The 24954-nt window shown below is 42.4% G+C and overlaps 1 protein-coding gene across 2 annotated transcripts in view; it reads right to left on the bottom strand.

Annotated features, from left to right (window-relative positions):
• The window catches only part of dync1i1a (dynein cytoplasmic 1 intermediate chain 1a), a 229551-nt gene that overhangs the window by 34227 nt on the left and 170370 nt on the right, over nt 1-24954 (bottom strand). For both annotated transcript variants that reach the window (XM_078227973.1, XM_078227966.1), the window contains 2 exons: nt 24705-24838; nt 8190-8334 (listed from right to left, as the gene is read on the bottom strand). In XM_078227973.1, coding sequence (XP_078084099.1) covers nt 8190-8334; nt 24705-24838 — 279 coding nt within the window. The remainder of the gene's footprint in view (nt 1-8189; nt 8335-24704; nt 24839-24954) is intronic.

A 24954-nucleotide genomic window follows, 5' to 3' on the forward strand; every position in this document is an offset into this window, starting at 1 on the left:
CGTATAAATTCAGTCTGAAGATAAGACAAACCGATTACATGTTTGGGGTTTGTTTTTTAAGGCAATGCATTCTTTATATTAGAGTTTGATAAATGAGACAAACAACAAAGGGATGATGATCAGTCTGGTTTTCTGTTGCAAGAAAATCAAAGCATCCGGCAAAGGAAAGAATGTGTTGTGACAGATACCTGAACAACCAGGATGTTGGTTAGTCAGCCAGTGAGAAAAGGGGTGGGTAAGGAATTTTTACATAAGCTTTACTTTTACTTCAATCTATTGGATCATAAGATCTAGCAACTCAATGTCAGAGAAAAAAAAGACACCAAGTAAAATTTTGGGACTTTTAATTTATTTTAAGTTACAAAAATCCTCTTAGCCAGATTGCAACACCAGTATTCTGTTTCTTTAAAACTCCCTCTAGCTCTTCAACGATGGAAAAAAAAACAATCTCTTGCTAACATACTCCTCCGCAAATCAATTCTGCCTCCACAATGTTCTCGTCCAACTATAATTCTCCAGTATTGGACTGTGGTTATGTCACCAATGATGCTCCATAATGGCTCCAAAAACACTCAGCACAGCAGGTCAGGTTCCCCTGATTTGTTATTTCTAAGATGGCGAATTCTATCACTTAATGCAGCCTATTAACTCACATGCCTCAGGTCTGTTAAAATATTCCCATGAAGATTTGAATCCAAATGTTAAATGATGATGGGAGTCAAAAACTATGGGTGGAATGTGTGTGAACAATGGCAAAGCGTCATTTCTGACATGAAAATTGGTGCAATGCCCGGCGGAGCATCCGGATCACAATCTTCAGGCACTTTGAAATTTATTTCCCCCCCAACACAAAAGACGTCTCACCTCAGATGCAAAGTGCCTGATTCACCCACCCTGGGGGTCATCTGAGCACTGCAATCAAGGGGACACTGCATTTAAGCAGCTCCATGACACTCATTCTCATTCAAGCCAGAATGAAGGCAGCCAGAATTCCAGCTCCCCCCTCATTCGATGACTGGATGTGGTGGAGGAGAGGCGGGCAACATTCTACCCTCGGGTTAGGAGGCGGCCCCCCAGCAAGGTGATGAATCCTGCCTGGGATGCAGTGGCAGCAGTGGTCAGTGCCAGCAGCATGTTAAAGAGGATGGGGGTTCAATTTCAGAGAAAGTTGAATGTCCTCCTATGATTTGGAAGGGTAAATGCCCCATCTCCCCTTGGCATTCAACCCTTGGATCATCCCTGGAGTGTCACTTTGAACACACATGCTGCCACCTTGCTGGTTCCCAGCGCCCAACCTCACAGCGTCATCTTCAAACAGCCTTGGCACTCATCAGAACCCCTACCTGCCTACTGCAGTGCCCACACATGCCAGTTGTTCTCAACCTCAGACCTGCCAGGCATCCGACTCACAATATCCCTTTCAGTGTCCCTGCAGAAGATAGCCCATAACAGGCGTAAGAGAGAGAAAATGGGCAGTGGCATGTCCGAGTTGAGGATTCTGACACCCTTTGAGGAAAGGGCTATGGAGCTTGCGGGGGGGGGGGGGGGGGGCAGGATGGGCCTGCACTGAGAGCTCGGTTGGTTTGCAACAGAGAAGTGAGGAGCCACTGCACCTTCTTCCACATGAACAGTCCTAAGTGACTTATTTATTGTCCAAACCCCTGACCAAGCTATGTGCTGAAATCATGTCCCTTGCCTTGCAGAATCATCATCCGATGAGTTTCAACCATCAACAAGCAAAGCCCCCCTCCAGCTTCCACAGCACCTCGGAGGAGATCTGAGGAGGACAAAGAAGATGTATCACAGATATCACCCGCACCATCCACTATCACAGAGATGAACTTAGCAGACAGATTTCTGGTTCACCAGCTGGTGAGCACCACACTGCTGCTGATACACATCAGGAGGACGCAGGAACATCCCGGGGATCGGGCAGTCGGAAGTTTGCTGGATCCCAGGACATAGCTATGCCCCAGTCAGGTGCTGTGCCTTTGGTCATATTCCTCCCTCCGCTACTAGATATGCAGAGGTAGAGCTGGCAATACGTGGAGAGTTTGTCAGTAACATTCCTGTGACTTCGAGGCCAAACAGGGGAGTCCCAGAGCCTTCAGTCACAGGAGATGTTGCCAGCGTTTTGTGACACCCAGGCCAACACTTGCTCCAGGCTTTCCACATGCAGTGGAAAGCCTGGAGCAAGATGTCAGAGCCATGACTGGCAAACTCCAAGGCAGGGCTCAATCTCTGAGGACCATAGCTGAGGGCACCAAGACCATGGTCCAGACACAGAGGATCATTGTTGACAGCTTCAACACCGTGGTACAGACACTGGCGGGCCTCCTGGACTGGCAGTGCCAGATGATGTTGGGGCTTCTGGAGCTCACTCCTGTTACCTCTCTGTCCCATGGAACAACCCAGGGGCTCATGAGCCCCCAGAGGGAGGGGGAAGCACCGAAGCCCATCCTGGGCCCTTTCACCCAGGAGACCCTGGAAGTGACCTGCCTTCTGAATCCCCCCTTCCTCATACAAGCGCTTCTCAGAGATAGCGGGCAGAACAGGGTGACGCAGCAACATCAGTGCCACCCGAAGTCAACCAGGTCCCTCCAGGTGCAGGTCCTTCAGAGGATGCCCGCCAAGGGCATGGAAGGCAGCAAGGTGTGGAAGGCAGTAGGCCACCTCCATTCTGGAGGTGCATCCTGGGAATACACTTGGATGTAGTGGGAGGACTCGAAAGATAAGGGGTTTTAGGGACACAGGGTGAGTACGGGTGAAGTTAGACACCGTTATTTGGGGTTCCAAATCAATTGTCACAAAAGCACGTCACCTTATTAAAACCTCTTGTTGTTCACAATATTTAGGGCTTCTGACCCTTCACCCACTGGGATAGATCCTCACCCCATCTGGGCACAACTTTTTCCAAAATCCCTCAGTATAAGATGAACAGTAAGGCGAACTCAAACCAAGAGGAACATACATCTTGGAAGGATTCTGGCATTAATCAGTGAAGCCTAAGCCTAGCCCCTTATTCCCCTCGAGAGCTATGGGTCAGAGGGGTGTGGCTCCGACAGTCACTTGCACATGGGGCGGGAAGTCAGCATGCTGGCTGCAGACAGACGGACATGAGCAAAACCTGAGGAACTTGAGCTTTCTTCACTGAGAGAGTCATCACCACCCCAGTGCATTGACATGCTAGGCATGCACAGGGACTACCCAGCCCAGCACCCTGATGAGATGTTTCTGTAGTGGGCACCCTCCCGTAGACACGGAGGTGGTCACAAAGATCTTGGGTGGGGTGGAGGGCTGGGCAGTTGTAAAGCTACCAGACAACGTGATGGTCCAAGTCTACGAACTGGAAAGCAATGAGGGCATCCCTAGTTCTTCTGCCCATGCGAACTCTCTCCCCGCCTGGCTCCTCTTCAGGCTCTCCCTCCACTCACTCCTGGACTTCCTCCTCATTAGAGGAAACGTCCCACTCCTCCTGTTCTTCAGTGAGGATGTTGCCCTGCTGCTGCACTAAGTTATGGAGGGCACAGCAGACAATGACATGCGGGGGCCCTCTGGGGACTGTACTGTAGGGCCCCCCCTACTGTCGAGGCAGCGGAAGCACATCTTCAGCAGGCTGACGCACCGCTCAGTGACAACCCAAGTGGCATTGTGAGCCTCATTATAATAGGTCTCTGCTTTGGTCTCAGGCCTCCACACAGGTGTCATCGAGAAAAGCTGATTGAGAACAGTGCAGCACAGGAACAGACCTTTCGGCCCTCCAAGTCTACACTGATCATGATGCCTGCCTATACCAAAACCGTATGCACTTAGAGTCCATACCTATCCTATTCATGTATTCTTCTAGATGCCCCTTAAATGCCGCTATCCTACCTGCTCCCACCACGTCCCCAGGCAGCGTTCCAGACATTCACCACTCTGTGTAAAAAAATCCTGCCTCTCACATCTCCTCTAGACTTTTTCCCCACGCACCTTAAACTTATGTCCCCTAGTACTTGACTTTTCTACCCTAAGAAAGAGCATCTGACTATCTACTCTGTTCATGCGACTCATAATCTTGTAAACCTCTATCAGGTCACCCCTCAACCTCCGTCGTTACAGTGAAAACAAACCGAGTTTATCCAACCTCTCCTCATAACTAATACCCTCCAAACCAGGCAACATCCTGGTAAACCTCTTCTGTACCCTCTCCAAAGCATCCACATCCTTCTGGTAGTGTGGCGACCAGAATTGTACATAATATTCCAAATGAGGCCTAATTAAGGTTCTGTCCAGCTGCAGCATGGCCTGCCAATTTTTATACTCAATGCCCTGACCAATGAAGGCAAGCATGCTGTATGCCTTCTTGACTACCCTATCCACCTGCGTTGCCACTTTCAGTGATCGGTGGACATGTATGCCCAGATCCCTCTGCCTGTCAATACACCCAAGGCTTCTACCATTAACTGTATCATTACTACATGCATTGGACCTTCCAAAACACATTATCTCACATTTGTCCGGATTAAACTCCATTTGCCATTTCTCCACCCAAGTCTCCAATTGGTCTATATCTTGCTGAATCCTCTTCGCTATCCGCAACTCCACCAATTTTTGTGTCGCCTGCGAATTTAATAATCAGACCAGCTACATTTTCCTCCAGATCATTTATATATACTACGAACAACAAAGATCCCAGAACTGATCCCTGTGGAGCACCGCTAGTCAGTCTTCCATTCAGAAAATCACCCCTCTATTGCTACCCTCTGTTTTCAATGCCCAAGCCAGTTCTGTAACCATCTTGCCAGCTCTCCTCTAATCCCGTGTGACTTCATCTTTCGTACCAGTTTACCGTGAGGTACCTTGTCAAAGGCTTTACTGAAGTCCATTTTTTTAAATTTTAAAATTTTAACATTTTAAAATCAAATTGTAAGTCATTGTTTAACAAGGGTAGGCACTTATTTGATTCATTTTATGTAAAAAAAAATTCTAAAGTTCTAAATTTAAAGGGATTAGTCATGGCAGGAAAGCTCAAAGCCGTGGTTTGCTCCTCCTGCTTTATGTGGGAGGCCGAGCACATTTCTAGTGCCCCAGACCAGCATGTGTGCAGGAAGTGTGCCCAGCTGCAGTTCCTGGAAGCTTGAGTTTTAGAGCTGGAACGGCAGCTGGGGACACTGTGGAGCAGCCATGAGTCTGAGAGCATTAGGGATAGCACATTTAGAGAGGTGGTCACACTGCAGCCGAAGGGACTTGAGGAAGGAAGGGTATGGGTGGCCACCAGGCAGTACAAGAGAAACAGGCAGGTAGTTCAGGAGTCCCCTGGGGCCCCACTCACAAATCAATATTCCATTTTGGAGGCTGATGAGGGCACTGGTTCCTCCAGGAAGTGCAGAAAGAGCCACGTTTCTGGCACCATAAGCAGCCTGTCTGTACAGAAGAGAAGAGAGGAGGAGCAATAGTAATAGGGAATTCAAAAGTCAGGGGTACAGGTTGGCGCTATTGTGGCCGTCAGTGTGACTCTGGGATGGTGTGTTGCTTTCCTGATGTCAGAGTCCAGGATGTCACTGAATGGCTGCAGGGCATCCTGAAGGGGAGGGTGATAAGGCAGAGATCATAGTGTGTGATCTTCCTGGACATGATCCTGATTGTGTCATTGGGGGAGGGTCTGGGAACATTGTATTCTGAAATCTCACAAAAACCGTATTTAGCCTCTCGGGATATTTTGTAGCCATTAAGCAGGATTTGCATCCGCAGCTAACAGAACTGCTAAATCACGTCCTATACATTTGGCGTGGGAATCCAGCTTTCCAGCTGGTACAATGCTTACGAGAACATCCAGCATCAGAAGAAATCTTGCTCAAAACAAGCATATTTTCACAAAAATGCCATTTTACAAAACAGTTATGGCATCGCAAATACCTTAAAAGCTGTTATAGTTTTGTTAAACACATTAGCAATAAAATTGCTTATACTACACACACACATTAAGGCACATAAGGGAATTGTAGGACTGGGAATGCACCATCTTAAAAGCTGGTGAAAGCAGACTTAATATTAACATTCAAAAAGAGCTTGGATAAATACCTGAGGGTTTTGGGGATGGACAAGGGAATAAGGCTAATTGGATCTTTGAGAAACGGAATAGGCACGAGGGGCCAAATGGTTTTCTTCTGCGTTGTATCATTCTATGATAATTAATACATAATTGTGGAGATTGCCACATTTATTAGGCTTTAGTTAAAAAAATGAATGAAACAATTTACCATTATGAATTCATCCATGTGTTGATGTACCTTGATGAGTCATGGTTTGGATAAAACACAAACCAAAATAACAGTTCCTTAAAAAAAAGACTCAATATGTTCCACTGAACAAAACATACCCTTCATCATGAAAACTCCACTTATAGTACTGCAGATCTTATAGCTTAGAATCCAGCCAAATAGGCACCCAAGCACGGACAACAGTGTGGTGATGACACATCCCCGCACTGGCAACAGCTACTGAGTGCAGACAAGTACTAAAGTTCAAAGGGTGTATCACTAGATCACAGGGGCATCTTTAAAGGCATTTGCGATTCTATAAATCACCGAATTGTTGAAACTGCCTTTCTGATTTTTACTTTCTTCAAATTGCATGCTGGATTTATCGAGTTTAATGCAGTGGTTTGTACATTTTGCTTACAGAGCACTCATAGGAATGTAAAATAATACTAAGTATTCTGGCACAGTATTATGTATTGGCATCAGGTCCAAATGTGCTACAAATGCATGTATTGGGGGAATCAAATTGGGGTGGTGCAGTGGTCTGGCAAGAGTGATTAAAGGCTATTCTATGTAAATAGTGAAAATGTTGCATCTTTTAGCAGGCTTATGAGTTTCTAATCTGGACGGAGATGAGAGATGTAGACTCGAAGATTCAGAAGACCTCATGTACAAGGGGAGAAGTGGTTAATGGGGCATGATGGTCAGGGAGCCTCTCGGCCAAGGAGAGAGGTCGCACGCAGGTAAAGGCCAGGCCATGGCAACAACTGGTTGAATGGTTCATAGATAAATTACTTTTTATCTGCAGGCTGGATTTCCTCGAGTGCAAAGTGCCTCATGGCAAATCCATATTGCAGCAAGAACATCAAGCAGGCATTAAGCTTCTTACTTATACATACAAAGGATCTAATGCCCGTTTCAGCTGTGGGTAAAGGATACCTTTTGATTTTGTCATTACCCTAACATGGCAGGTGACATTCTAATTGTGTGGCAGTGCACGTACATTCTCCCAGTCTACCATGTTGGGGACTTAGGAAGCAGCATAGCACCTGGGAAATGGGTGTTACAGAACCCTATTTCTAGACCGTAAAATTTCCCTTTTTAAAAAAAAACCACAGCAGACTTCCACCTTTTATATTTTCAACAGATGCCTTAACATTTTCAAATAACCGTAGCGGTTTTCATCAAAATATTATACTTACTTGTGGGGATTTTCTTCGAGCAACATCATGGGAGTCCTCTTGCCAGCACCATTTCTCTTTCCTGCACCCCCCAACATGATGGCAACAACTTTTCGTACCTAATTTCTCCTACTCACCCACCCAACCCATGACAAAGTTTACCCTCACTTGAAGTAACATCTTTTCCACCACAGGGAGAGATCAAGAAAATTTGAAACAAAGTTAAATAAGTTACAAAATGAAGCCTATATCTGCACTTCAGGACTGGTGTCACACTGATACAAAACCCACAGATGTGGGTTTTTGCACCATTATGACTCAGGTATGAGGAGGTTTATATCTCACATTTGAGAAGGCTGCAACAGAACCACATGGAAATTAAACTCATCATTTAAAATGGTTGGGGGGAAGGAGGAGGAGGAGGAAGCACATGCAGAGACCATTAATGTTAAATCTTTGCACTGTGGAGTTACCAAAACATCCCAGCAAAAAGAAACAAGCTCCAAATGCACATGTTTCACAGAATATGACAGCTGGAAAATATTTATATGAAAGTGAAAAACCAAATATCCCAAATTGTTTGAACACCTGACAATGTAGGAGTTGCATAAATCTCTGATTTTTCAATTAATTAAAACATAGAAAAAGTGGAAGTCTCTAGTTACGATGCACAATATCCTGGAAAAGAATCAAGGCTTGGGAAAGAATCATGCAAGAATGTCATGCATCCTAGTTTCTAAGTGTCAGATACATAAGTTTCTCTTACCTTCGTGGTCCACAATTTAACTGTCCAATCAAATGAAGAGGTGACAAACAGATGAGAGAAATCGATCTGTCCCACGGCCATGTGGCAATTGATACCGGTTACTGGACCTTGGTGACCCTCGAACATTTCACCAATACCAGCCTTACTGGAAAACAAGTTTCAGGCTCAATAACTCCTTTCCAGGTAAACATATACAAACTATAAGGCACACAACTGTAATCTATCATCCATAAGTTATCCATTCATTGACCCAGTTTTTCCCATTTGGTTTAGCAGTTGAAGGATCAGAAGACATAGTTCAGTTGCTTCAGCTCATCACATGCATTATTCAAAGGCAGCTCAGTTTATTTCATTATACAGCTGATATATTCCACATTCCATCAGAAAAATTGTTTAGTTGATTTTCTTTAATCTCACGAGTTATAAATAAGTTACTTTTGAGAGGAATTGAACTCTGGGAGGAATTCCTTGAGAAAATTCAATGATAATTTTTCATGCAAGTACTAAAGTCCTGAAAATATCCATGTTTTGAATACTGAGTTCATCAAATAGTTGTATTAAAATGAAAACAACCTTGCCAGGACAAGATGGCAGTATGGGCTGGTGGTTGGCTACTCCTGGTGCTTGTTCGAAGGAAAAACTTAGGGAAATACAGGTATAATGTACTTGAACTTTCTATTGTATTTGACGATGGGCATACCCTTTCCTTGCACCATCTCAGGAATGCCTAGCTGTGGAATCAGTCTGTTAAGCTGAAAGGTTTAGAGCAGGGATATGGCAGACAGTGTTAACAAAAACTGATTTCAGCCAATTAAAATAATTAATAACTTGGTAAAGGTATCAAAAAGATCATACTTCAATAAAAAGGTAGCTGACTTGCAAAAGTCTTAAGCACATGAGGACTGAGAGAAGATATCCATACATTAATAGAAATAAAGGAGATAGAGGAATTCCTTTCAAATTGCACCACTCTGGAAGTCAGCACTAATTCCTGTGAAAAATAGTGAATGCTATGATAAGAAGCTGAATCATATTCCCATCCATGAGCAGTGAAAAGTTTTCAGAAAATTCAAAGGTTTCGAGGCAGGTTGAATAAGATGAACAAGTTTCATCTATAATTTCACAAAAACAGAAAATGCTGGAAAATCTCAGCAGGTTTGACAGCATCTGTGGAGAGAGAATAGAGCCAATGTTTCAAGTCTGGATGACCCATTGTACTTTTGTATGTTCATACGTCTTAGTGAGAAACTTGCTGTGGAACTTGGACAGTCGGTAGAGATCAATTATTCTAAATGAGAGGCAAGAGAGCTGGAACTAAGATTAGATGCTCACAGGATGAGAAAGTACAAGAGGAGTAGGGACAGACCAAAGTGTGATTTTGGGAAAAGGGTAAAGCTTTGGAGGACACATTACTGGAAGTATTTCCATGGTAACAAAAAGCAAAGTACATAGAACCATTTGTGGGTTAGAAAAACGGTGAAGTTGGAGGTCATCATAAAATCTATGAACAGTAGAGAAATTGACTACAGTGCAGCAGAATGAATCTCTGGCCAAGAAGCAGGCTGTATATGAAGTTGAGAAACCAGAAGGACAGTTATATAATTAGCAGGTAACAGCAGCAACAGGAGGAGAAAGGCTGTAGGCTAGACGAGGTCACCTTAAAACATAAGCAACACAGTAGGCAACTGGACTTTTCAAGTGTAGTTCAGTGGAGAAGCATAGAGAAACATGCATTGAAGTCCAGAAATTTGGAAACCAAATTTGAGCAAAGATCCAGTGCTCACTAATGAAAATAACAAGCATGTATGATCAAGGGATGGGCAGTGAGCTCACATAAACAGGCAGTTAATTAGTAATTAGGGCTGAAATGCACCCATAATTAGAGGCTGGGGAGTATAAACTTGTGGAAGAGAGAAGATGGGTGAAGAAAGGGATAGCAAAGGGGAGTTGCACAGCAAAAAACTCCAGGGAGTTGTCAACTCAGCAGCCACCTTGAAGCAAACATCATATCCAGATATTTCAATAATACAGGATAAAATGAATCCTGTGAGAAAGATTCAGTTAATTTAGGACTGGCAGTATATATATGTAAAAGACTGGAAGACTGAGCGTTTTGACAAAGGAAATTCACTGGCAGCTGTTATTTGGGTTTTCAAAGGATCTTTGACATGGAAGGGACTTGGTAAATGTAAAGTAAATGGGATTAAGGGAAATATATCAAAGAGTTATGAGAAGGGCAAAAATCAGAACAATGATTAATGGATGTTATTCAGATGGTAATGATGTGAAAAGTGCTGTCCCCAGGGTGTCATTAAATAGAAATAGAATGAACAAAGAACAATACAGCACAGGAACAGGCCCTTTGGCCCTCCAAGCCCCTGCCGCTCCCTGGTCCAAACTAGACCATTCTTTTGTATCCCTCCATTCCCACTCCGTTCATATGGCTATCTAGATAAGTCTTAAACGTTCCCAGTGTGTCCGCCTCCACCACCTTGCCTGGCAGCGCATTCCAGGCCCCCACCACCCTCTGTTTAAAATATGTCCTTCTGATATCTGTGTTAAATCTCCCCCCCTTCACCTTGAACCTATGGCCCCTCGTGAACGTCACCACCGACCTGGGGAAAAGCTTCCCACCGTTCACCCTATCGAAGCCTTTCATAATTTTATACACCTCTATTAAGTCTCCCCTCATCCTCCGTCTTTCCAGGGAGAACAACCGCAGTTTACCCAATCTCTCTTCATAACTAAGCCCCTCCATACCAGGCAACATCCTGGTAAACCTCCTCTGTACTCTCTCCAAAGCCTCCACGTCCTTCTGGTAGTGTGGCGACCAGAACTGGACGCAGTATTCCAGATGCGGCCGAACCAACGTTCTATACATCTGCAACATCAGACCCCAACTTTTATACTCTATGCCCCGTCCTATAAAGGCAAGCATGCCATATGCCTTCTTCACCACCTTCTCCACCTGTGACGTCACCTTCAAGGATCTGTGGACTTGCACACCCAGGTCCCTCTGCGTATCTACACCCTTTATGGTTCTGCCATTTATTGTATAGCTCCTCCCTATGTTATTTCTACCAAAATGCATCACTTCGCATTTATCAGGATTGAACTCCATCTGCCATTTCTTTGCCCAAATTTCCAGCCTATCTATATCCTTCTGTAGCTTCTGACAATGCTCCTCACTATCTGCAAGTCCTGCCAATTTTGTGTCGTCTGCAAAATTACTGATCACCCCAGTTACACCTTCTTCCAGATCGTTTATATAAATCACAAACAGCAGAGGTCCCAATACAGAGCCCTGCGGAACACCACTAGTCATAGGCCTCCAGCCGGAAAAAGACCCTTCCACTACCACCCTCTGTCTTCTGTGACCAAGCCAGTTCTCCACCCATCTAGCCACCTCCCCCTTTATCCCATGAGATCCAACCTTTTTCACCAGCCTACCATGAGGGACTTTGTCAAACGCTTTACTAAAGTCCATATAGACGACATCCACGGCCCTTCCCTCGTCAACCATTCTGGTCACTTCTTCAAAAAACTCTACCAGGTTAGTGAGGCATGACCTCCCTCTCACAAAACCATGCTGACTATCGTTAATGAGTTTATTCCTTTCTAAATGCGCATACATCCTATCTCTAAGAATCTTCTCCAACAACTTCCCCACCACGGGCGTCAAGCTCACCGGCCTATAATTACCCGGGTTATCCTTCCTACCCTTCTTAAATAACGGGACCACATTAGCTATCCTCCAATCCTCTGGGACCTCACCTGCGTCCAGTGACGAGACAAAGATTTGCGCCAGAGGCCCAGCGATTTCATCTCTCGTCTCCCTGAGCAGCCTTGGATAGATTCCATCAGGCCCTGGGGATTTGTCAGTCTTTATATTCTCTAACAAAGCTAACACTTTCTCCCTTGTAATGGAGATTTTCTCCAATGGTTCAACACTCCCCTCCGAGACACTCCCAGTCAACACATCCCTCTCCTTTGTGAATACCGACGCAAAGTATTCATTTAAGATCTCCCCTACTTCTTTGGGCTCCAAGCATAATTCCCCACTTTTGTCCCCGAGAGGTCCGATTTTTTCCCTGACAACCCTTTTGTTCCTAACGTATGAATAAAATGACTCCGCATAATACCAAAACTTGCAGATGACACAAAGAATGTGGTTAACTGCAGGTTGTAAGTGACTTCAAGAGGAATTAGGCAGGTTAGTAGATTGAAGAGATGGTCCATCACCACCTACTTATGGGCAATTGGGGATAGATGTGAATCTCATCTGGGTTTGGGTTCTGGTCTAACACATATTGACTAGTATCAGGAATACATCATCATCTTCGTCATATATTAGCATATCCCATCAGTTAACCCTTTTTTCCAGAGCAGGAGGACGCCATTAAGAGAGTGAACAAAGACTCAGGAGAAATGCTAGAACGTGGAATGCTGCCGGGAACACTGTATCTTCTTGGAGAAACCCAAATAAATATTTGAAGCAGAGGAAGAGACAGCAAAATGGGAACTGAGCAGAGTGGCAGGACTAGTTTAACATTACTCTAACAGATAGAGATGCAGTGGGTAAATGACCACTCTGTGTTGTAAACATTTTTGGTTTTGGCTCAACCAGAAACACATAACGAATCAAATAAATTCAGCAATAGTGAAAAAAAGTATTTCATCCTTCCCAAAATACTCCAACCATCCCCCCCTCAACTCCACCAAATACTCTTCCTTGAATGAGGTGGGGAATTCCACCAGTTCATGTGGAACTTATTCCTTTATCGACCGTCAGAAAGAAAACCAGACAAAAAAGTGTCAAAACGTGACTGTATAGAAAACCCAACCAGAGACTTCTAACTGAAGATAAATGGATGTGAATCCTTTTCCCTCTCCCCATTCAGGCCCTATGATTCTGCTGTTTCATCAGAGCACACCAATGGCAAGGTATCAAAATCAGATTTTGCATTGCATTTTCCTTAATTTTGCACCTAGGAAAATATAAGTATAAGCAGAAGCTGTATATGCCTCTAATAATGATTTATACCATATCACCCAATTACAACTGCTTCCTAAAAATTCTTCTGCTTTTTCATAAACTAAGGGGTCCTCAAACACCCATTTCCTACCATGCTGAATCAAATAGCAGTTTTACACCATCCTCCCACAAAAAAACTTGCATTTCATATATTTAAAGATCTAGGACGGAAATGTTTGGTATGGTGGATTTACTGATTTTTTTTTTGTTGAAAAAAACAGTTCCCTTTCAGATTCATGTCTTTGGGATTCATTGTAAATTGTTACCATAGATTTGGCATGAGATACAACAAAACTCTTGAAAAAAAACTAATGGTCAAAAGGAGATTATAAGTAATTCATGCTAATATTGTAAATTCATACATCAACATCTTGTGAAATGCTTTGATCAATATGTTATTAGAGCATATGCTGCAGTAAATACTGGAACAGAAGTTCCTATTCTTCAAAATAATACGTGCACACTTCCAAATTCTTTTTGGTTAACATGAACCACATTCACCATGGCAACGGAACATAGCTTAAGTCAAAGAGGGCAGGGGAAATCAAAGGTAGGAAGCTGCTTGACTTAAGTATGACGTGTGGACATTGTCCTTTTGCTGCTGCTGTTATGGGATGCCTACCTCTATTATATCGATTAACTCAGCTCTGGGGCATGAGGCATTATCATGAGGAAGCCAATGTGGCAGCCAGTGCAGGAACATTTATATTGAAGGAGACCTCAAAAATATTGATCGAGCTTGCATTCTGGTGAAACTTTGCAAAATTGACGGAGATGATAATGCCATTATGGAAAATGATAGAGATTAATGGATATTACAAATTTGGGTCCCATCTTAGATTCCTTTAGGTTTAGAGTCAGTTTCATTAGTGATTGGAGCTTCTTACATTCAGGAGTTTTCCAGTACTGATCAATATCTAACAATATGATAACGTGAGACCGAGAGGAATGTGAAACAGGTGAAACACTTTGAAACAGACTGGAAGAAGAGTACAATAGGTCTGGATCACCATGAAGCAGATCAGGATGTGGAGTATCCTGATATAAAAGTAAAACATTTCAATGAACCTCTTCATATTTAAGTGATAATGGAAGAGAAGTGAGTAGGTGGCGTTTCCTTATTTTTTTTCAAGATTTGAAATATATAAAGGTGTGCTAGGGCAGCCCCCACCTCTCGACTGCACATTCTGTTCTATGTGGGAACTTCAGGATATTTCTTGTGCCCTGGATAATCATATGTGTAGGAAGTACCATCAGCTGCAACCAGGTAAGCCCAGATTTTGGAGTCTAAACAGCGCCATATGCGCAAGGTTGAGACCTTTTGTTGTTAGCATGTTTATAGATGCGGTAAAGATAAAATCACCATAGTATGCAAAGGGGGAGAGCTGACTGGTAGTGATTTAACCCGAGGATCACACACCTCACACAGAAGGCGGCCCTTCGTGAATAACCTCAGCATGTACAGGAATTGAACCTGCTTTGTTGGTGTTGCTCTACATTGTGAACCAGCCATTCAACAAACTGAGCTAATCGACTCTCCACATTTCACCTTGCAGCATAATATGGGGAGAGAGGAAGTGGATGACCAACAAGCAGCCCAAGAAGAAATAGACCGATAGTGCAGTCAGTCAATTCTGAACACTGGGAAAAGTGATGATTTATCAAGGGAGTGCAGTCGGAGTCAAGTCACCACAGCTGGATCAGCTACATTGAATTGTCCAAATTATTTGATTCAGTAAACCATGAAGCGCTGTAGATTATGCTTCAAAGATTTGGTTGTCGAAGAAACACAAGAAATAGGAGTAGACCACATGGCCCAGTGAGCCTGTTCTGCCATTCAACACGATCATGGCTAATTTTGGGCTTCAAATCCACTTTCCACATGGTTTCCATTTTCCGCAATTCCCTGAGACCCCTAAGGTTTGTCTATCTCATGATTAAGTATAGCCAGCGATAGAACATCCACAACCCTCTAGGGTAGAGAATTCCAAAGATATACAACCCTTTGAGTGAAGTAGTTTTTCCTCATCTCAGTCCTCAGTGAACGGTCCCTTATCCTGAGACTGTGTTCCCGTGTTTTAGATTCCCCGGCCAGCAGGAAGGATCCCAATATCCATCCGATCAAGCCCCTTCAGAATTTTGTAGGTTTCAATTGGACTGTCTCTGTCTTCTAAACTCCAAAGCATATCCTAAACATTATAAAATAGACAAAGCATTTCTTGGGAAAAAGGAGCCTTTTTCCTCTTTTAGGAAAGTGCAGATCACCAAGTCACAAACAGAATTGCAAAGTTAGTACTCTATTTTCAGTATTGGTTCAAATTTTGAGCATTATTATTACTACTACTACAAAATTAATGCTAGCAAACCAATATTGCATGTTGCGTAGATATGAAAAAAAATACAGAAGATATCTGTACCAATCATGATTTAAAATCCATGCTGATTCTTTTCATTTTGCACATTTTTCTTTGAAAAGACAGACAGAAAATCTACTTCCAGACTTCTGTCAAAATTGCTTTGTAGCCTGTTGCTTGGAAATACAGCAGAGCAGCCTGCCTGATAGTCTCCCTATGGCAAAGCGTTTTTGGTTATATATTTTTTTAAAGACAGCTCCAGCATTAAAACCGAGGACAATATCTGAGAACATATTGTGCTCTGCAACAGACGAGCAGTTATACTTTTACCAAGGCAACTTGCAGCTGGAGAACTGACTGAAACAGTGAGTGTTGGATTCAGGGAGCACGTCATCACTAAAGTGACCCAATTGCTGCTGAACCTGAACAGCATCACATAACGTAAGCAATTATTACTGAAGTACTTAAGTACACATCAAAGTCTGACCTCTTAGTAGCTTTGAAGTGTGCCTTTACAAAGCCAATTTTTTCAAAATCTTGAGTTAGACAATCCAATAATGAATCTCATAATAAATCATCAGCGTTGTTGAGGCCTCTCTAAACAGTTTGTAGAAAGCTCTGTGTTTATAATTACTAGGTAGATATTGAACCTTTGAAACCTAATTTACAAAATACACTGATAAACTCAATATTATAATTGTATTAAACACGCAACAGATTTCATATTAGATGCCAAACTATTAAAGTAATGAATGCAATTACTTCTATTGTTACATATACTGTTATAGGGAACATTTTGAGACACAGCTTGTTAGCACGGAAAGCTAGTTTATCCATCTTCATGTCATATTACCAGTCAAAGGTTTAATTTTCTCATCCAACCCCATGGGTTTAAATCTAGTTTGCTTCCTCTTCCATGCACTTACATGGCTTTCAGATAAGGTAAGACTCAAACGTAATGTGGTGCACAAGGCATCTCAGTCATGTAGGGCAAGTTCGATGGACCAATGGAACATTTCTCGTCTGTCATTATTCATAATAGCTATCTGTGCAGCCAAGCTATTCATTTTCCTACTTGAACTAGGAAGGAGAGTTTCTGCAGGAGTTTGAAGAAGATGACTTCATACCTGAACTGCAGAAAGTTCTGGTTTATCTCTGACCACTGATGTAGTGTAGGCAGGTAGGTAATGTGTCTTTGCTGAGGCACTTGAAAAGATTGACCAGCTTTCTACTGCAAGCAGTAATGGAAAAAGAAGCATGTTTTCCAGCAGAAAAGGAGGGGGGGGATTTTTTCCATGGATCAATGATAACATTAAACACTCTTAAGGTAAATAACAGCTCATTCCTAAAAAAAAGTCAGGTCTGCCAGCTGTTCCAAAATAAAATGTAAGACTCCTGGATTCCACCCTCAAACACCCCAGGTAAATTATGGTATTGATGATATTTCAAATAATGCACTATTAATCTACAACCAATCAAGATTAATCAAACTAGTATAATTTAGTAAATGCAATACAAGAAATGGTGGCACATCATTATTTTCCTCTGTGTGGAAAGCATTTTGAATGTATTGTACTTTTCCAACAGCAATGTTATTACCATGATTGCTTTAATACATCTTCTGGAGATGTTACAATTGACAACCTATAAAGCTGTGGAAATAATTCACATCAAAACAACTCAATATTCCTTACTGCAATTTATTTCCCATTTAAAATTGACAAATTGAATCATTGACACAATGTGTGTTATAAACAAAAAGCATAAAGGGTCATGATCTTTATTCCATGGGTCAGACAACAACTATCTTGTATTTGCTCACCTCAAGTTCTAAGATGAGCATCCTCATGGAAGAGAAACTATATTCATCAGTTCATTATGTACCTACATACACTCCATCAGAGTAGGGATGAACCAGAAAATCCTGAAGCCCAACAACAAAGCCATCATCTTCAGCCCCCACTTCTCAGCCATGGCTCTTTCCTGGGGAATTCCTTCTAATTTTCATCTCAACAGTTTGCAACTTAAAATTCCTTATATAAACCATCACCAAGACTGCCTCCTTGCACCTTCAAAACATCACCATTACTATCCATGACCCACTCCAGTATAATAAACTACCCATTTATGCCCTCATCAGTTCCAGGCTCAATTCATCCAAAACATCCTTCAGACTCCAATCTTACAAAAATTCCAATATAACCATCCATATCTTAATCAATTTGAGATCATGCTACAGTCAAACTTCAGCAGCTCACTGGATCAAAATTGAAATCCTTGCTCTCATCAACAAATAGTTTAATGGTATTATTCCTCACATATTCTTCTTTGCAACTTCATCCAAACATACAACTTTGCACTTATTCTTGACTTTTCGCAACTCTGGTCTGCTCTACTGATGTTCATTAAACCTTCAGTCATTACATTTCCTCTCTGAAATTCTCCCCAGTTGAAGCCTTGCTTCATCCATCTTTGAAACATTTCTCTTCAACTGCATTTTGGGATAAATCTTCCAATTTAAAACTCTGATTCCTTGCTTCCTATATGTAAGTGTATTGGGACATATTCTATACAAATCCATTGGCCTGTAGAAATGGTGGCAAAACTGTCAGCATCTGCTGGCAGTACTCTATTGAAACTGACAACTTCTGAGTACCAGGATCAGGGATGTCATGGAACTACTGCAGGGCATTCTGAAGGGGGAAGGTGAACAGCCAGGCATTGTGGTCCATGTTGGGACCAATGACTAAATTGATAAGTTGCTTAGAGGAGGAGAGAAGTTGAGATGGAATTAAAAGTTAAAACACCAGAGAGTCTGAAAAGCAAAGGAAATATAGGCAAGATAAGAAAAAAGTGAGTCTAGCAAGGCTAAATTGAATATATTTTAATGCAAGGAGTCTGAAGAATAAGACAAGCTGAGGGCACAAATAGGCACTTGGGAGTATGATATCATAGCTATGACTAAGACTTGGCTGAAAGATGTGCAGGACTGGCATCTCAACACTCCGGGTATTCAGACAAGATAGTGTGGGGAATAGAAAAGGAGGGGGGAGGGTGGCCGCAATGTTGATCAAGGAATCAATTATAGCAGGGAGAAGGGATGATATCCTGGAAGGATCATTAAATGAGGCCTTAAGGATAGAAGTTTAAAAAAGGGCAGCATGGCACAGTGGCTAGCACTGTGGCCTTACAGGGCCAGGGACCCAGGTTCGATTCTGGCCTTGAGTGACTGTATGGAATTTGCACATTCTCCCAGTATTGTGTGTGTGTTTCCTCTGGGTGTTCGGTTTCTTCCCATGGTCCAAAGATGTGCAAGTTAGGATGGATTGGCCATTCTAAATTGACCCTTAATGTCCCAAGATGTGTAGGTTAGATGGAAAACACGTGGGGTTATAGGGATAGAGCAGGGGAGAGGGCCTGGTTAAGATACTTTGTCAGAGAGTCAGTGCAGACTTGATGGGCTGAATGGCCTCTTCTGCACTGTACGGATGCTATAAAAAGATGCAAACATGCTGTTGGTAGTATAGGCCCCTAGAAAGTCAGGGAGAGATAGAAGATCAAATATGTAATCAAATTTTAGAAATGTGTAGGGGCAATACGGCAATAATAGGAGGGGATTTTAACTACCCAAATATTGACTGGGGTAGTTTTACTGTGCAAGGTAAGGAGAGCGCAAAATTCTTAAATTGCATCCAGGAGAACTTTTTTAGCCAGTACACAGAACGCCCAACAAGCAAGGGGGCAGTTCTGGACCTAATATTCAGAAATGGGGAGGTGGATGGCTGAGATAGTGACCGTAATTCAGTTAGATTTGGGATAGTTATGAAAAAGGATTAGAATGGGCCAGGAATAAAAGTTTTTAACTAGGAAAAGGCTAATTTTACTAAGACATGATTTGGCCCAAGTGGACTGGGAGCATCTACTTACAGATAAAACCGCGTCAGGGCAGTGGGAGGCCTTCAAGGAGGAGATAGCAAGAATACAGGGCAATATATGTTTCCACAGAAATAAAGGGTGGGACCAAGAGCAGAGAACCCTGGATGTCAAGGGACAAAGAATAGGAGTAAGAAAAAAAAGAAGCTTTTGGCAGAATTGCAGGGCTCAATATGGCAGAGTTGCTAGGGGAGTATAAAAATTGCAAGGTGGAATTTAAAAGGGAAATTAGGAAAGCTAAGAAAGTGCATGAAAAAGCTTTAGCAGGTAGAATAAAGGAAAACCCAAACTTTTTAAAAAATACATAAAGAACACAAGAATAACTAGGGAAAGAGTAGGGCCAATTCGGGACCATACAGGTAATCTGTGTGGATTCAGAAGATGTGGTTACAGTCCTCAATGAATACTTTTCATCGGTCTTCACAATGGAAAAAGAGAATACAGATGTAGACATCAGGGTGGAGAAATGTGAAGCAAGGGTGATGGTACAGGGATGTTTCTGTGACTGGAGGTCAGTTCCTGTGGGATTCCCAGAGACCTGGTGCTGGGGCCTTTGCTCTTTGTGGTGTGCATTAATGATTTGGGCTAAAATGTAGGGGGAATGATCAAGAAATTCACGGATGACACACAAACTGGAAGGGTGGTAAATAGTGAGGAGGATAGCCATAGACTGCAGGAGGATATCAATGCAGTGGTCAGATAAGAAGGGGAATGGTAACTGGAATTCAACCCAGAAAAGTGAGGTAATGCACATGGGGAGGGCTAACAAGGCAAAGGATTGCACTAGAAAGTACAAAGAACAAAGAAAATTACAGCACAGGAACAGGCCCTTCGGCCCTCCAAGTCTGCATCGACCATGCTGCCTGACTCAACTAAAACCTCCTACCCTTCTGGCGACCATGTCCCTCTATTCCCATCCTATTCATGTACTTGTCAAGACGCCCCTTAAAAGTCACGACCGTATCTGCTTCCATTACCTCCCCCGGCATCGAGTTCCAGGCACCCACTACTCTCTGTGTAAAAAATCTGCCTGTACATCTCCTTTAAACCTATGCCCCCTAGTAATTGACTGTTCCCTGGGAAAAATATGTTTCCATAGAAATAAAGGGTGGGACCAAGAGCAGAGAACCCTGGATGTCAAGGGACAAAGAATAGGAGTAAGAAAAAAAAGAAGCTTTTGGCAGAAAAGGTAGACAAGTCCCCAGGGCCTGGGAAAAAGCTTCTGACTATCCATTCTGTCCATGCCTCTCATAATCTTGTAGATTTCTATCAGGTCTCCCCTCAACCTCCATCGCTCCAGTGAGAACAAACCAAATTTCTCCAACCTCTCCTCATAGCTAATGCCCTCCATACCAGGCAACATCCTGGTAAATCTTTTCTGTACCCTCTCCAAAGCCTCCACATTCTTCTGGTAGTGTGGCGACCAGAATTGAACACTATATTCCAAGTGCGGCCTAACTAAGGTTCTATAAAGCTGCAACATGACTTGCCAATTTTTTAACTCAATACCCCAGCCGATGAAGGCAAGCATGCCATATGCCTTCTTGACCACCTTCTCCACCTGCATTGCCACTTTCAGTGACCTGTGTACCTGTACACCTTTGCCTATCAATACTCTTAAGGGTTCTGCCATTTACTGTCTATTTCCTATCTGTATTAGACCTTCCAAAATTCATTACCTCACATTTGTCCGGATTAAACTCCATCTGCCATCTCTCCGCTCAAGTCTCCAACTGATCTATATCCTGCTGTATCCTCTGACGGTCCTCATCGCTATCCGCAAATCCACCAACTTTGTGTTGTCCGCAAACTTACTAATCAATCCAGTTACAGTTTCCTCCAAATCATTTATATATATTACAAACGGCAAAGGTCCCAGCACTGATCCCTGAGGAACATCACTTGTCACAGCCCTCCATTCAGAAATGCACCCTTCCACTGCAACCCTCTGTCTTCTTTGACCGAGCCAGTTTTGTATCCACCTTGCCAGCTCACCTCTGATCCCATACGACTTCACCTTCTGCACCAGTCTGCCATAAGGTCTTACTGAAGTCCATGTCGACAACATCCACTGCTCTACCCTCGTTAATCATCTTCATCAGTTCCTGGAAAAACTCGATCAAGTTCGTGAGACACGACCTCCCCTTCACAAAACCCATGTTGCCTCTCACTAATATGTCCATTTATTTCCAAGTGGGAATAAATCCTGTCTCGAAGAATCCTCTCCAATAATTTCCTACCACTGATGTAAGGCTCACCGGCCTGTAATTACTTGGATTATTCTTGCTACCCTTCTTAAACAAAGGAACAACGTTGGCTATTCTCCAATCCTCTGGGACCTCTCCTGTATGTGGAGATGCCGGCGTTGGACTGGGGTAAACACAGTAAGAGTTCTAACAACACCAGGTTAAAGTCCAACAGGTTTTCTGTAACTTGATTTTGTGTCTCTGTGCCCTGTTTGAGAGCAGATTTCCACTCCATCTGACGAAGGAGCAGCACTCCGAAAGCTAATGGCATTTGCTACCAAATAAACCTGTTGGACTTTAACCTGGTGTTGTTAGAATTCTTACTGTGTTTACCTCTCCTGTAGCCAGTGAGGATACAAAGATTTCCTCCCTTGCCTCTCTCAGTATTCTGGGGTATATCCCATCAGGCCCTGGGGACTTGTCTACCTTAATGCTTCTCAAGAACCCCAATACCACCACCTTTTTGACCTCAACATGACTCAAACTATACTGAAGATCAGAGGGATCTTGGATTGTAGATCCACAGATCCCTGAAGGTGGCAGTGCAGGTAGATAGACAGGCGGTCAACAGTGCATATGAGATGCTTGCCTTTATTAACCAAGGCACAGAATACAACAGCAGTGAGATCATACTGGAACTGCATAAAATGCTGGTTAGGCCATAACAGAGGCATTGCATGCAGTTCTGCTCACAACATTATAGGACAGATGGGATTTCACTGGAGAGGATACAGAATAAATTAAAAGTGCTGATAAGCAATGCATTTATATTTCTGGTTTGTTATATGAGAATATGTGGACCTCTGCTGATGGATGCTTGGACACCCTCTGGATTTGATTCCAGATTTGAATTAATGATAGGAAAAGGGATGCCCATGCCACAGGAGATGATTATATCTTTTTGGGCTGCTTTCTTCATTGTCAAACCGTGGAAAACCATCCTCTTAAATTATTATCCCTGACTCCGCCATCCACTCTCCAACAATAAATGCAAAGAGCTCATGGGCCTCTTACTTTCCATCTTCTTCTAGTTTATCTCCCTTCATGCCCTCTCCAAGCTCAACATGTCCAGAGCTCGAATGAACAGTCATCCAGACTTGAAACTTTGGCTCTATTCTCTCTCCAAAGATGCTGTCAGACTTGTTGAGTTTCTCCAACATTTTCCGTTTTTGTTTCAGATTCCAGTATCTGCAGTATCTTGCCTTTTTCTAAATCATGATTTCTTGCATGCCGAAGAAACTCCAACTGTCTCTTCCTGATCTCAGTCAGTACATTCTTATGGTCTCAGATCTTACTAGAGCCTTTTCATTGGTAGTGTCACTCGTCCAAGGTATCTTTAATATTCACCTCAAAAGTCACAACTCTGTGTGCTTTAGTGATCGTCCAACACTTGCTTTCGCAAGTCAAAATTGGTGTAATGTAGCATTCTAGGATTTTCAGTTTTGTTGTCATGGCTAGTTTTGATTTACTCAATCTTTTTTCCTTTTTTGAAATGCATCTTTGACCATTCCAATTCTTTGAATTATTTCTGCTAATATTCTTCCTTGGTAACCAAATTTGTTTACCATTTGATTTTTTCATTCTGCACTATGATCTTACATTCTTGTGTGATTTTGTTTTTGCACACCATTAGACTTTTTGTTTTCTTACAATTTATGCTCCGTCCTTTTTTCTCACTTTTACTCACTACCATTATATTCAAAATCTTGTGTTGTTTCTCTTCAGAATTGACAGCAAGAACAGTGTCATCAACATCCCTTATATCATTATGGTTGGAAGCTCCAATTAATAATCAGGAAGGTCTTCAATCTCTCACATTTTCAATATAGAAACTGAATAAAATCTGGGAGCAAACTTTCCCTGAACCTTCTTTAACCTTCAGAAAATTGCTTACATCATTTCCAATTTTTATGTTTCCACATACTAATCTCTGTAAAATTCAGGTCAGTAAAAACTTTGCTGACCATGTCCTCACTTGCACCAAGTCCCATTCATCTATCGATGATGTACTCACTAACCTATACTGGTTCCTGGTCAAGCAATATCTCGATTTTAAAATTCTTATCCTTGCTTTCAAATCCCTCCATGGCCTTGCCCCTCCCTTTTCATTCTGCACTACAATCTTACATTCCGGCGTGATTTTTTTTGCCCACTATCAGACATTTTGTTTTCTTATAACTTATGCTCGATCCTTTCTTCTCACTTTTACTCACTACTATATCCAAAATCTTGTGCTGTTTCTTTTCAGAAGCGATAGTAAGAACAGTGTCATGACATCCCTTATGTTATTACGGTTAGAATTGCCAACCGTAATCCCCTCCACTCCACAATCCTGAAATATTTGAGCTCTTCTAATTCTGGCCGCTTGAGCATTCTCAATTTTAATCACTCCATCACTAGTGGCAGTGGATTCAACTGCCCAGGCCCTAAGCTTTGAAATTCCCCCCTAAACTTCTCTGCCTCTTAACCTTTCTTTAAGAAGTTTTTTACAATCTAACTCTTTGAGCAAGCTTTTGGCTATCTGTCCTAATATCATCTTTTGTGGCTCAGTGCCTAATTTGGCTTTATGATACTCCTGTAAGGTACTTTGTGATGTTTTATGTTAAAGGTGTGGTATGAATAAAAATTGTTGACAGCAGCGAGCACCATGGCTTTGCCTGCACAATATGGTGCGGTAAGTAATAGTTATACTACTTTGTTAAAACTAACCATTCTGATATTCCAGCATATTGATCTTATAGTTATTAGGTAAAAAAAAACATCTGCAAGAAAGGTTTCTGGTAATCAAAAGGATTCATTTTTTTAAAGAAACACACTTATTGGATGGCAGGTTTGTTAAAAACTGTAATGCATTACAAGTTCCGTGCTTGTTCTTAACAAATACAATCGAATGAGTGAAAATGAATGTATGAATGCATATTAAACACTGAGTAGTAATAAACATTACCTGCCATGCCGACACGCAGTATAAATCATTCCTTCCTCACTGCCTACAACAAAATTATTGACATCTCCTGTTGGGAACGCCATGCTAGTGACAGCCACAGGCTTTGACTTGTTGTAAACCAGCTCCATATTCTCCTAATTAAAAAGATTTTAAAACGTTAGCATATAGAATTGTGTTCTTTTTCCTCTCCTCAATTTTTCTCTTTGAAGACTTTTTGCGTGCTGAATTATGGAAGGCACCTGTCGAGCTG

The sequence above is a fragment of the Mustelus asterias genome, chromosome 2 (genome assembly GCF_964213995.1).
Source record: "Mustelus asterias chromosome 2, sMusAst1.hap1.1, whole genome shotgun sequence".
In the NCBI taxonomy this organism is placed as follows: domain Eukaryota; kingdom Metazoa; phylum Chordata; class Chondrichthyes; order Carcharhiniformes; family Triakidae; genus Mustelus; species Mustelus asterias.